The sequence below is a fragment of the Triturus cristatus genome, chromosome 8, assembly GCF_964204655.1.
Source record: "Triturus cristatus chromosome 8, aTriCri1.1, whole genome shotgun sequence".
In the NCBI taxonomy this organism is placed as follows: Eukaryota; Metazoa; Chordata; class Amphibia; order Caudata; family Salamandridae; genus Triturus; species Triturus cristatus.
In genome coordinates, this window is record NC_140591.1 from 291,367,488 (window position 1) to 291,381,886 (window position 14,399).

A 14,399-nucleotide genomic window follows, 5' to 3' on the forward strand; every position below is an offset into this window, starting at 1 on the left:
GCTACAGCCTCTCAAGATGGATTCTTCACCTAAGATTCCATTAAATAAGGACTCCAGGAGTCAAGATGCATGTGGCAAACTCATCTTTGCTTCTGCTAGTTCTGCATTAAGGTCTACCACCACGTCTTGTGTACTGATTTTTTTCCCCACGCTCTGTGGGATACCTTGCATACTATCTTGCCATCGCTTCCGGAGAGCGTCCACTCTGATGTTTAAAACTTGATTAGAGATGGCCAACAGGCAGCTAAGCTAACAATCCGATATGGCATTGATACTACTGATTCAGTAGGCCGGGCCATGGCATCTTCTGTGGCGCTCTGGCGTCATACATGGTTAAGATCTTCAGACTTTTCAGAGGCTGTGCAGGCAACTTTAGTCAATACGCCCTTTGATGGCGCCCATCTTTTTGGGGCTCAGGCTGATTCATCATTGAGACGCTTCTGTGATAGATGTGATACAGAGTCTTAATTATTCTTTCTCTGTTTCTATTATCTTTAGTTTTGACCCAGTACTTGGGTTGTGTAGGTGTTGCAGGATTTGTATTTTTTCAATGGACTAGCCTTGTTAGGGCATTGACATGTCTGCCTTTTGGTTATACCAGATTGGTGTTCCTGCGAGGAGCAGATGCAATTGTTTCAATGCTGTCCTTTACAGTTTGTGATATAAGGGTACCTGAGGTATGGTTATCCCCTTTTTTCCTCTGAAAATGGACTTCTTGCTCAAGAGGTCATTTGTAGGTGTTGTGTCTTCCGGATAGGAAGTTTACCCTTTAACATGTTTCTTAGAAGCAGTTCAGTTTGCTGGTAAGCATTGATGTTGATTTACAGTATTTCTTATAGAGACATGCAGTTATGGCAATTATGAGTCCATGTATACAGAGCGTATACTTGTTTTTTGGGAATACTCTAAACGTTCAGTTCAGGGTAATTTTGGTCCCTGGTTTGTCCAGCGCAGTTCTTTTTGCTACTCTAGCAGAGTGCACTTTTCATTGAGTTCAAGTAGTGTACGGATAGCTTTTGCATTTAGAAATATTTAGGTTATGCCTCCTGGCAAGGGGGTCAGGCCAGCTTTATGAGATGGGTTCCTTACCTGCACATAGCAATTTGTTTCATGGAAGTGTGCTCCTTTTTGCTGGAAACATTTCGTTTGGCAATGCAGGCTGTCTAATTGGTATACTTCTGAAAACGTAGTCTTGGTTTCCACCATTTTTGGAGTTGATATTTATTCTTATGTTCAACTTTGGAACATAGTTGTTCTGTGAACTCTGCTTCTGAGGTCATCTGAGATGCAGTATCTGGATATTTACCCCAGGGCTGTTAACGGCCATTACATGGTTGAAAAAAATTCCGTTTTATCAGAAGAGAAGGTTCACTTTTTTATCCTTCTTTACTTCAAGGACATAATGGATATTGATATACTCTTTGGGATTGGTAGTATTCATAGCCCTACATTTCCTATCGGGAAGTTGGATGTTCTCAGTCTACCTGGGGACATTTCTCTTTCTTTATTAAACATGGTATGTTCGAGGCATGTGAGCTGCAGATTATACACTGTGCATAGATCGCCATCTGGTGTTGGGCCCGGATGTTTGTAGTTTGTTTTTCTTCTTGGACAGTCTTTGGAAGTCACGAGTTCGGTGACTCCTCCTTCGGTCCGTACTGCGCATGGGCTTCGGCTCCATCCTCAGATTGTTTTTTTCCGCCATCGGGCTCGGATGTAATACTTTGTGCTCCGGCTTCGAACCTTTCCAGTTCGCCCTTCGACGAAAAATCCTCGTCCATCGAGATTCTTCAGGCAAATACGCTTCTTCATCTCTCTCTTCGGCACTTCCTCGATTCCAGGCATCGGCGGCGGCCTTCGGGCCTATCTCGACTCCGGTTTCGGCCGATGGAAAGGACTCCTTTCAAGAAGTGCCCAAAATGTGGGTCTAAATTTCCCCACACCGATCTCCATCAGGTGTGCAACCTCTGCCTCTCTCCCGAACACGAGGCCTGAGACTGCCCCGCCTGCAAGGCTTTTCGATCGAAGAAGACTATTCGGGATCGAAGAGCTCGACGCACCATGGCGCACTCATCGACCTCAGCTCCACCTGACATCTTCGGAGAAGACACCGGAGCTTCGGGACAGCAGCACACCGAACAGGAGGACGATGTCGTCAGCGCTTCCGAGGCCGACGACTCCGACGTGGAGGAGATCACACCGGCGCAGAGGGTCGTGAGTACTCTACCCCCTCCCACTCCCGCGCCCAGATCGAAAGAGACTCCAGTTACCCCTTCGCCTCCGGGCCTAGGGAAAACCAAGCATACCGCTTCTATCACCCCACCTTCGGGCCCGGTGAAAAAGCATCACAAGTCTTCTGGCGGCTCGGGCTCGAGCCAGCCTCCTGGCGGCGCCGAAAAACACCCCTCGGTACCGAAGAAAGCAAGCTCCGTCCCGAAGCCATTGGTGCCCAAACCGAGCTTCTCGGTGCCGACCAAACATAAATCCCTCGGCACCGACGCTTCCGTGTCGAAGCCTGACTCGGCGCCGAACAAAAAATCGGAGGCCCCGAGAAAGCATGGCGTGGATAAACCAACCAGGCCGTCGGTTCCGAAAACATCGGCACCGATAGAGGAATCGGTGCCGGAGGAGCTTTTTATGCCGGATCCTCTTCAAAAGACCTTAACAAAGGATCCAAAGACTGGACATTTAACGTTGTCAACGAAGAAAAGGCATTTAGACAATCCGACTCCTCCTCCACCGCCAAAACGGAAGGACTCTGCCACATCCCCATTCAGAGTACCCTCCCCACCTCCACCACCTCCTCCACTCCCCCCATCTCCGCCCCCACCTTCTCCACCCTTGCCTCATCGTTCTCCAACCCCGTCTCCAGACCCTGATGACCAAGGGGATCCATTCTATGATCCAACAGATGCCCCGCAGGACCCCACTCCTCCGGGAACACCTGACCCATGGGAGGATTATCACAATCCAGACGTCCCAGATGTGCCTCAGGATGATCTCTATCCATCCAGGCCCTCTCCACCAGAGGACTCCCTAGGTTTTCACCACCTCTTACAGCGGGCGGCACATTATCATGGGGTGGAATTACACAGTGATCCAGTTGAGGAAGACTTCCTACTTAACACGTTTGACATAGCAGATAAATCCACCGCTATATTACCCATGCTTAAGGGAGTGAGCAAACATGTGACAGAGGTTTTCAAAGACCCCGTCAGAGCTAGAGTCTTAAATCCGAGAATAGAAAAGAAATACAAGGCAGCCCCCACAGATCCTGTCTATATTAAAGGACCTGCGCCCCTAGACTCATTAGTGGTATCCACAGCTAGGAAGCGCTCTAATTCTCAGTCATCTGGTGAGGCTCCGCCACCCGATAAGGAGTCCAAGCTCCTAGACGCGTCAGGCAAACGCACTGCCGCGCAAGCTGCTAATATGTGGCGCATCGCCAACATGCAAGCGCTGCTGGCGCGGTACGACAGAGCACACTATGATGAGCTGGAGACTCTTATGCAACATCTCCCAGAGAAATATAAAAATAAGGCTCATGAACTAATACAAGAGGGAAAGATTATTACCAACACCTCTATTAAATGTGCACTTGACGCAGCAGACACAGCCTCCAGGGCTATAAACACCAGTGTTCTGCTTCGCCGCCACGCCTGGCTCAGAATCTCAGGTTTTAAGCCGGAGGTCCAAGCATCCATATTGAACCACCCTTTTGACCAACAACACCTATTTGGCCCAAAAGTAGACGAAGCCCTGGAGAAAATGAAGAAGGATACGGATACGGCAAAGTCTATGGGAGCACTACAATCACACACCCCTAGACGCTCCTTTCGCCGTTCCTCCTTTCGAGGCTCTAACAGAGGTTACTCTTCCGATAACACCTCCACGTCCTACAAGTCCCCTCCTCAAACTACCTTTACAAAGGGCTATCAAAGAGGTGGATATCGAGGAAACAATAACAAAGGCAGGGGCAAAACCAACAACGCCCGTTCTGCCACACCGCCCACACAACGACTTTCCCCCGCTCCCCCCAGACCATTTCACTCCGGTCGGGGGTCGACTACAAGACTTCCTTCAAAACTGGGAGACCATAACATCAGACAAATGGGTGACCCAAATAATTCGGTCAGGGTACTGTCTCGAACTAACTTCTACCCCCCCCCCAAATATTCCACCCAGACACCGTGCGATGTCACAAGAACATACCACACTTTTGAAACAAGAGGTACTCTCCCTCCTGCAAAAACAAGCTATAGAGCAGGTCTCCGTCAATCAGCAAAACTTAGGGGTCTACTCTCTGTACTTTCTGATACCAAAGAAAGACGAGACCCTACGGCCCATTCTAGACCTCCGGCCTCTCAATGCATATATCCATTCAGACCATTTTCACATGGTAACTCTCAAACAAGTTCTCCCACTCCTCTGTCAGGGCGACTTTCTCACTACACTGGACTTGAAAGACGCATACTTTCATATTCCAATACACCCTGCTCATAGAAAGTACCTCCGATTTGTGGTGGACGGCCAACATTATCAGTTCAAGGTTCTCCCCTTCGGGGCCACAACCGCACCACGGGTGTTTACCAAATGCCTGGCAGTAGTGGCGGCACACCTCAGAAGACAAAACATTCATGTCTTCCCCTACCTGGACGACTGGCTCATAAAAGCCGCGTCCTACCACCAGTGTGTGCAGTATACAAGCACTACCATCCAACTACTCCACCAGCTAGGCTTTACAGTGAACCACCAAAAGTCTCACCTGATACCGTCTCACACAAAGCAATACCTCGGTGACACCATAGACACCTCAAAAGCTATAGCCTATCCCAACTCAGCCAGAATCGCAAGCATACAAGCCTTGCGCCAAAAATTCCTTCCTCAGCACTCTCTCCCAGCAAGAGTGTTCATGAAACTAATAGGAATGATGGCCTCTTGCATCTTTATAGTGCCCCATGCAAGACTTCACATGCGTCCACTCCAAGAGTGCCTAGCACACCAGTGGAACCAGGCCCAGGGACAGCTGACGGATCTGGTGTTGGTGGACGGCCGCACCCATCGATCTCTGCAGTGGTGGAACACCACAAACCTTTCCAAAGGGCGACCGTTCCTGGACCCGGTTCCTCAGGTGATTCTAACGACGGACGCATCGCTCTCCGGCTGGGGAGCGCACCTATTGCACCTCACAGTGCAAGGTGTATGGACGCCACAACAAAGGTTACTCCACATCAACCATCTGGCGTTATTGGCGATCTTTTAGCCCTGAAATCGTTTCAGAAACAAATCTCAGCCAAAGCAGTCCTCATTCGCACAGACAATATGACTGCAATGTATTATATTCAAAAACAGGGGGGGGACACACTCTCCCCAGCTCTCTCGGTTAGCACAGAGCATATGGAGATGGACAATTCCACAAAAGATCTTTCTCCTGGCACAACACGTCCCAGGTATACAAAACACCATGGCAGATCTGCTCAGCAGACAAACGCAGCAAATGCACGAATGGGAACTGCATCCACAAGTTCTTCACCCATTCTTTCACAAGTGGGGGCATCCTCAGATAGACCTCTTCGCCACCCACGAAAACAAAAAATGCCCAAACTTCGCCGCCAGATACCCACACCCATTGTCCGAAGGCAATGCGATATGGATGAACTGGTCAGGCAAATTTGCATACGCCTTTCCCCCTCTCCCGCTAATTCCATTAGTGGTAAGGAAGCTACAACAGCACTCCCTCACACTCATTCTGGTAGCTCCAACATGGGCCAGACAGCCGTGGTACACCACACTACTACAGCTCTCAGTGGTACCACACCACAAACTGCACCTGTCCCCATGCCTCCTAACCCAGAACCATGGCGAAATCAGGCACCCGGACCCAGCTCAGCTCAACCTTGCGATCTGGCTCCTGAAATCTTAGAATTTGGATACCTTAACCTTCCCCCTGATTGCATGAACATTATCAGGGAAGCCAGACGTCCTACCACTCGAGCATGCTATGCCGCAAAGTGGAGGAGATTTGTTGTTTACTGTCGTAACAATACAATCAACCCTTTAGATGTATCCATACAGCATATCATATGCTACCTGCTCCATCTTCAAAGGTGTAACCTGGCATATTCATCCACCTGTCTACACCTAGCAGCAATTGCTGCTTACCTGCAAAACAGACAGCATTTATCACTTTTTAGAGTGCCTGCTATTAAAGCCTTCATGGAAAGCCTTAAAAGAGTAATTCCGCCCAGGGTACCACCCTCATCTGTGTGGAATCTAAACGTAGTTCTTACAAGGCTAATGGGTCCGCCTTTCGAACCAATGCATAAATGTGAGCTACAATTCCTTACTTGGAAGACAGCTTTCCTCGTAGCTATCACTTGCCTTAGAAGGGTTAGTGAAATACAAGCGTTCACTATACAAGAACCCTTTCTACAGATTCATCACAGCAAGGTGATACTTTGCACAAATCCAAAATTTCTGCCTAAGGTCATTTCCCCCTTCCATCTCAATCAATCGGTGGAATTACCGTTTTTTTTCTCGCAACCTCAATCTGTTGCGGAAAGGGCTCTACATACACTTGATGTGAAAAGGGCTTTGCTTTACTACATACAAAGAACGCAACCTTTCAGAAAGACTAAACAGTTGTTTGTCTTCTTCTCCCCACCACATAAAGGCAACCCCATCTCAAAATGAGGGATAGCTAGGTGGATTGTAAAGTGCATACAAATTTGCTATCACAAAGCAAAGAGAACATTATCTGTTCCACCTAAAGCCCACTCTACAAGAAAAATAGGGGCTTCTATGGCTTTTCTAGGGAACATACCCTTAGATGACATCTGCAAAGCAGCCACATGGTCAACACCGCACACCTTCACAAAACATTACTGTGTAGACGTGCACTCCAAACAACAAGCTAGTGTGGGCCAGGCTGTACTAAAGACACTGTTTCAAACCACTGCAACGGATACCGGTGGTCGCCGCTAGGGTTGGGTACTGCTATATAATCTATGCACAGTGTATAATCTGCAGCTCATATGCCTCGAACGGAATATGCTACTTACCAGTGTGCATCTGTTCTTGGCATGTAGAGCTGCAGATCTGTACACGCCCACCCGCCTCCCCGGCTACCTGTATCTGTTCCAGCCTATCTTATTTAGATACAACACACATGGGTTTCTTCACTATTATCACTACGCTCCATCTTTTCCCTGCTGGCGAAAAACAATCTGAGGATGGAGCCGAAGCCCATGCGCAGTACGGACCGAAGGAGGAGTCACCGAACTCGTGACTTCCAAAGACTGTCCAAGAAGAAAAACAAACTGCAAACACCAGATGGCGATCTATGCACAGTGTAGATCTGCAGCTCTACATGCCAAGAACAGATGCATACTGGTAAGTAGCATATTCCTTTTTTCTACCTTACAGCCGTTTAAGGGATCATAGTGTGAACTTATGATCTGGTGCTTCGTGTGTTCTTATAGAAAACTAAATATATATATGCTTGAGCCCTTGTCTGCCCTACGGTTAGATTGGGTTCTGGCTCGTAAGCCTTGTGGAAAGTTACAACAGCTTGGTATTTTCCAGAGGCTTGGTTTATTTTACTCATCTTGTACTTTTGTCAAGTGTGGCTGTAAGTGCTTGCTGCTAGTGATGCAGCGCAGCTATTAAAAACCCTTTCCCTTATGACATCGACCCAAAAAAACCCTACACCTATTTATTCATATAAACCTACATCGGTGGGGCCCATGACTCCGAATACACAAATCTACTCAGTTTTCTGGATTAATGATAAGTAGACGAGCTGCAGGACGAACGGGGTACCTTATTAAAATGACCGAATGTACATTATACACATTATATACATTAATCTTATAAACTGTCGGTTCTAAACATCAAGGTACTCCGCTATTCGGTCGATGGACCAACTAGTAGAATCAGTTGATAGTGATTGAAGTCCAGCTCAATCACGATTAAAACCTTTAACATTTGTTGATCATGCTTAATTTATGAATCACAGACTCAATTTTAGAGTTAGCATATGATTTTATATGAATTCATTGAATGAAAGTAAATGAGTAAAGTTTTATAAGGCAAATACATTTAACATTATCCTTAAGCATTTAAGTGAAATTAAAATAGAAACGGAAAATACTCATTATCCTTGGCCATGGGGCGAGGAAGAGAATGGTTCACCAGAAAGAAGAATGAACCGCAGCTCACAGGATAGATCTCCCAATACTTACTGACTGACTCCCTCAAACCTCCTCGGACCCAATCTCCTCCCGGGGCAACTCCTGTGACGGTCTCGTTCCTACTCCCCATCAAAGTTCGAAGTCCAAAAATGACAGAGTCTCTTGCACCATCAGAATAGAAAATGAAGGAATGTCGAATCGAATCTGATCGAACCAAACCGAACCTCAGGACTCTTCATAATGTAAGTGAAAACTCCTTTATACCTTTTCCTCTAACTGGCTACACTCATAATTAAAATATTTAGGGGCTGAACTTGTTCTAATTGGTCCATTGGAGGGGTGGTGATGGTCACCTCATCGCCCTCCTTGTTCGAACCGGTTTGCAAACAATAAATGCATACGGTAGTTCTCGTGATCCACAATGTCCAAGGGAAATTTAACTTAAATGAAATTTGTAACAAACTCCGAGGGTCATCCTCTGTAGCTCAGTTTTCCCATCCGTTCCCATGTATACATGCTGAACTCTTGGCACGACTCTCATTTCATGTCAGGCTGGCCTTAACATCTCTCACTCCAGGCATAGGCTGCATACACGTGACTGGAGCATTCACTCTGCTCATGCGCGGGGCCACCTTTTTCGGCGCACGCAATCCCATCCCTCTCCGGCAGCCATTTTCAGGCATGGCCTACCAGGCCCCAACGAAACTAATATAAGAACAAATACAACAGAATTTAGACATAGAAAATAAGCCTTCCTGTTTACCACCTGCCATTCTAAAAACCCGTGTTAGATATTACCTAGCAAAAGTGACATTTAAAGCCATTTTACTTATCATCTGCATTCCTTGCCACGGTGTAATTTTTCTACACAACAAAATCAATGTAATTTTACTCTATTACGTAAATCACAAGACCTATTTTATTTAATCCACACTTGTAAATAAATTAGATTTTGCAAAGCCAGTTAGTATTCCCACATGTAGTGTCTAATAAAGGTGCATTTTGTTGATTAGTACATGCGTTCAAACAATTAGTATCATTAAAGTTATGAGGTCATTAATTTCAATGGGGTACAAAAAATATTTTGTTTCCCCTGCTCCATTATTAGCAAGGGCTCATTTTCATGTGCGTTTTGTTTAGGTACTGCCAGATGGTGAAGATCTTTTTGATAGGTGTGAGAAGTTGGCCTGATGTATGATGTCACTAGTTCTAGTGTACACCTTATATCAGTCCAAACAACCCTTATGGTGATTGGTTGTAAAGTCAACCTTATAGACCAGCTATCCTAGTGGTAGCATGGACAAGAGCAGTATTAGGCTAAACTCTGAATGGCATGTGAAGCCAGCTGTGATACCATATATAATCCCTTGAATACCAAATGAAAGGACACCACAACAGATATATATATAAAATAAAGTGTATTTATTCTAGTCAAACCCTCAGCACTCTTTATGAGATTAGAGGTAAGTACAACACAGTCTTATTTAAGCATACATTAAGTCACACAGGTAAGTAATAACGTTAGGCCCTAAGGGCCACGCAAACCATATACTAAAGAAGTGGTATAAGAACCACTGTCACGGAAATAGGATAGGCCTAGGCCTAGGGAATCGCTGGGGCTACACTACACTAGCAACAGTTAGGAAGTGGGAGGCCCACGGGATTCAGGTGCAGAGTGGAAACACTCCCGCGTAATGCGTAAAAGTCGATAGAATTACTAGCAGTTAGAAATTAACAGTTTAAGGACACTTCTGAAGCAGCTAGAGAGTCGAGACTCGGAAACTAGACCCTAGGATAGTCACTACCCTTGTGAGCACCGAAGTACCCAAGTTACCTAGCCCACGGGCTGCGGGTGCATAGGTGTGAACTTGCGTCGGGTTTCGTCGTGGACTTCTATGGATGCCTGAAGGAAAGTTGCTGACAGGCAGTCAGTGAAGAGTGTCCGGTGGATCCCAAGGCTGGGATCAAGAAGAGAGGAGACCTGCAAGCAGAAGGGACAGAGTCAAGGTCACTAGCCAGTGACCACGTGGAACCAGGAAGGAACCAGGCGATGTCGTGAAGATTGCAGGTGAAGGTGAAGCTTGTCGCTGCAGCCACAGGGACCAGGAGACGTCGAGGAGGACCAGGACCAGGAGGCGAGCTGTCCCACGAAGGCTCTTGCTGTCGGCGGCGTCGAAGTCAAACTAGGACTCACCAAGCCTTGGCAAGCGGAACCCACGAAGAACGGAGGATTTGCTTCTGGTGCAGACCAGGAAGGTCTGGGGTGCTTCTCTTTTACAGGGAAGCGGGAGCCAGTCTGGAGGAGCCAAACCAGCAGTGAAGATTTCAGGATGCGTCGTCACAAAGGCCACTAGCCAACGGGCAAGCAACCGGACAGACGCGGCAAGCAGGAAAATGCAGAAGGGCCCCACGCAGGACTGGTGGAGTGTGGGGGGCTGATCTTCGGTGCAGGTGGTGCTTTGGGGTGGGGCTTCTCAATCCCCGGTGCACAACTTCGAGGGTGCCTCAGAAGCTGCGCTGGAAGATACTAGCCACTTTTCCCAGGTAGCCGGTCCCACGTCTCTCGTCGCCTCCACGGATCTCAGCTCGGCTGTGGATGTGGATCAGGGTCGGAGAAGTCTGGAAGTCAAGGCTCTGGTCTGGCTCTGCAGTCGGTCCCTCGTAGAACTTCAGCAAAGCAAAGGGTAGTCTCTTGATGGTGCCTGTTTGCACAGGGTAGCCACTCCTCGGCCACAAGGGAGATTCTTCAGTCTTCTTCTTTCGTTGAATGTCGAAGGTCCAGAGTTTCTGTTCAAGTTGCAGGTTCAGGATAATCTAATCTCTTGGGGCCCAGCTACCACTCTTATACTAATCTGGGGGGCTGGGTTGCCTGCTAGATCACGCCTTATGGGTGGGACCTGGGAGGGGGGTGGTTACACCCCCTTCCCTTTGTCCAGTTTCGCGCCAGGACTGGGGCTGGAGTGCCCTAGCACCGGTTTGAACTGGACTATGCACGGGACACCTTGTGTGCCCCAGGCATGTCTCATTCTTTTCATCCCTCCCTGCCCCAATACACTAAGGCCTGTCTGGGGTGGTGCTCGCATCTCCCAAGGCAGGAAACCTATTGTCCAAGCCTCCCTTGCCGGGATCACTCCCAGCAGCAGGAGGTCAGACTCGTGTCTGTGGCAGCAGCATCCATTTTGTGATGCTTGGGCTCTGGTTAACTTTAACCGGGTAAGTAGGTTACAACATGTCTTCTCCCTCTAGAAGGGAGGGATAATATCCTCGTCCCCAGAAATGGGATGGGGGTATTATTCCAAAGTGTTAGACACCTTACACGACATGTTTTGATAAAGCCAAACCATAGTTACCATAACCGTTTAAGATTATAAGGCACTCTTAAGAGTATATGGTAGGCTATATCATAGAACAGCTATAAGGACATGGTTCCGAAAGCTGCAGACAGGCTCAGCTCATGCTGGAGCACCATCTCACATGTTACCAAGCACTCTGCCTCCAGGATTGTTAAGGCCTGCCATAGGAGTGGCTGATAGGTACACGTGTCTATATGTAAGTTAGGTATAGGAATACTACACAGCTGAGTGATCAGCCAGTTGTGTCACAATGGAAGGCCAGGGGTGGCATAATATATGCTGCTGCCCCTGGTAGGCCTAGGGTACACCTATGCCCTGGGTACCTAGGGTACACTGTACAGGGGCCAATAAGGTGATCCTATCCAAATGGGTTATGCACCTAAAGTACATAGTATCAATTTAGAGAGAGAACAGCAGGGCTGTGGGTCTGATTAGCAGGCCCACAGCCACATCTAAGTCGAAAACCAGTAAAGCAAAAGCAAAAAGTGGGGGTGAACATAGAAAGCAGACCCTACTCTCCTACAATAGGCACCATTATCTTAATGTTAAGGCACCCAAAGTGTTTAATTGAGGGTGCATTGTCACTCTCGATATTATATGGTACTTTGGGATTGGGTTTTCCAGTTCCGTTTATCCATGTGTATATAAAGACTGAACATAGGTGTGTTGCATGTGTTGAACTCCTTATTCTGATTCCACCAGGGTAAAGTTACTATCAGTAACTTTCCGCCTGTTTGTGAAGAGCTCCGACACCATTGTGGTGATCTCTCTATAGAAGGTATTAATGTATTTTAAGAAAATAATTTTATATGAATACAAATGTTCTTTTTAATTAAAAATAATTAAAACATGTTTCCCTAGATCCTCTATTATGTGAAAACACAGTTCATGGACCTACTGGTTCTCCTCTATCGTTGATTATTTGTGCAGGTTCATGATACAAGGACGTGGCTATCCAGAGAGTTGCAGGTTGAAGTTAAGGTGATAGCTTAAAGGTAGCTTTGGACTGCTGGTTTTGCCATCTGTGTCCGACTGCTTACATGCACCATCATCACCTATTTATACTCTAAGATAATGGCCGATGGCCGGATACTGTAAAAATATGCACATCAAAGTCCTAGAGTTGCTCGCTTTTAAGTGTTCTTTAATAGTGCGTAGTCCTAGCGCAAGTTACTGATCATGATGCACCACAGTACGTTGACCAGTATTGAAAATGAAGAACATATGTCTGTTACTTTTAGGATGATAGGATTTCTTAAACATACATTCTCGATAAAATAATTTGTCCCTGTTGCCACTATTGTGGTAACCGTGGTAATTTCAGATAAAGTTCTGTTGGTAGAATGCAAAACTACTCTAGATGGCATAAGTTGTAGCAAAATGTAGCTATCATAACTCTTCACTGCATTGAGAAACATGTTTAATGTTGACTGATGGCCCTTCTATCAATTACATCTGTTTTTGAGTCCGTTTGAGCTATTCATTTTAATGAGAAGTTTCCTTATTTTGGAGAACAGGGTAAAGAGAAATAGCACTATAAGTTTATTAATAATTCCTTTTTGCTTTATAGGTGAAAATATCTTTGTGAGAAGTAAGGAGCACAGTAAATGGTGCCGTGCAACCATCACTGAGCTTCTACCATCGGAGAGTAAAAATGTGGGCAAGCCATGTGGTCCTACCAAGTATGAAGTGAAGGATATTTCAGTCATGCATGTCTTCTTACAAGACTTGGGAGGTTCTGAAGTTTTCATTACTTTGGGGTAAGACCGGAATTTCTTAGGCATATTGATTTAAATGTTTGTGTTCATTTTTAAGGTACCACTAGAAACATATATAGTTGTTTTCATATTTTTCCTATATTTATTAGTTTGAAGTTATATTTTACTTCATATTAAATCCAATGCACTTTTGCACCCTCTTTTAGCTATACACTTTTAAATGTGAAACTGGAAGTTAAAGATTTAAGAACTAAATAAATATTAGACCAGGGATCATCATTAGAGGATCACAGCTAGTTTTGAGCCCATTTCAATAGTACATGTGGGAGACTAATTATTGATGATCTGTTTGTTTCCATCCTGGTCAAGTTGGCTTGATGTTATATGCTAGTATTAAATGAAAACCCATGTTACCTATATGAAACCACAACTATAATACACTTAAGTACTCCACTGGTACTAGGGAAATTGGTTTCCGTAAAGTCAGTAATTATTTTTTTAATACAGTACATTGTATCACATTGAATTCGGTACACATTTTGGGGGCTGAAGGACAAAGATTTTTAAGGGATTGAACTGCAGGGTGTATTGGGGAGGAAGTTGAATCACTGTCATGCATGCTGTTATGTTTGACTGTGCTCAAACTCAGTTTTTGTGCAAATTATTATTAATATTATTATTTTTAAGAGGTACCTATATCTTAGGGAATCTATTTTTTTGTAAGGAACAGCAGTTTGGTACTTCTACACAGTATTTTTTTTTTCCTATGGACACTTCTTGCAGCAGATTCCTCACTTTTAGAATATTTCCTAGCCGTCGGATGTATACAGACGTTTTCATAGAAGAGTGGTCTAATGTGCTGCCAGGTGGCGCCTTCCGGCTCTGAAATGACTTCCTTCTGCTCCCTAGGTGACTGAGCATAGCCACATATAAACTCCACCCCTGCTTACTAATGTCTGTTCTGTGGTAAATATTTCGTTACCGGTACTATTTTTTATGCGGTAAAGTCTATTAAGAATAACTCAGTAAATATAAGAGGCAGAATCCGTGGTATTAGAGGTTTTAAAAGGCTTTATTCCTATACAAAGGAATACAATTCGAATTGTAGGCATTCTATTCCATCACCACGAAAGTTC

General features: G+C 45.7%; 1 protein-coding gene across 1 annotated transcript in view; it reads left to right on the top strand.

Moving 5' to 3' along the window:
• RNF17 (ring finger protein 17) overlaps positions 1 to 14,399 on the top strand; it is a 2,644,767-nt gene that overhangs the window by 1,048,161 nt on the left and 1,582,207 nt on the right. Inside the window, exon 16 of the mRNA XM_085621540.1 lies at positions 13,116 to 13,305. Coding sequence (XP_085477666.1) covers positions 13,116 to 13,305 — 190 coding nt within the window. The remainder of the gene's footprint in view (positions 1 to 13,115; positions 13,306 to 14,399) is intronic.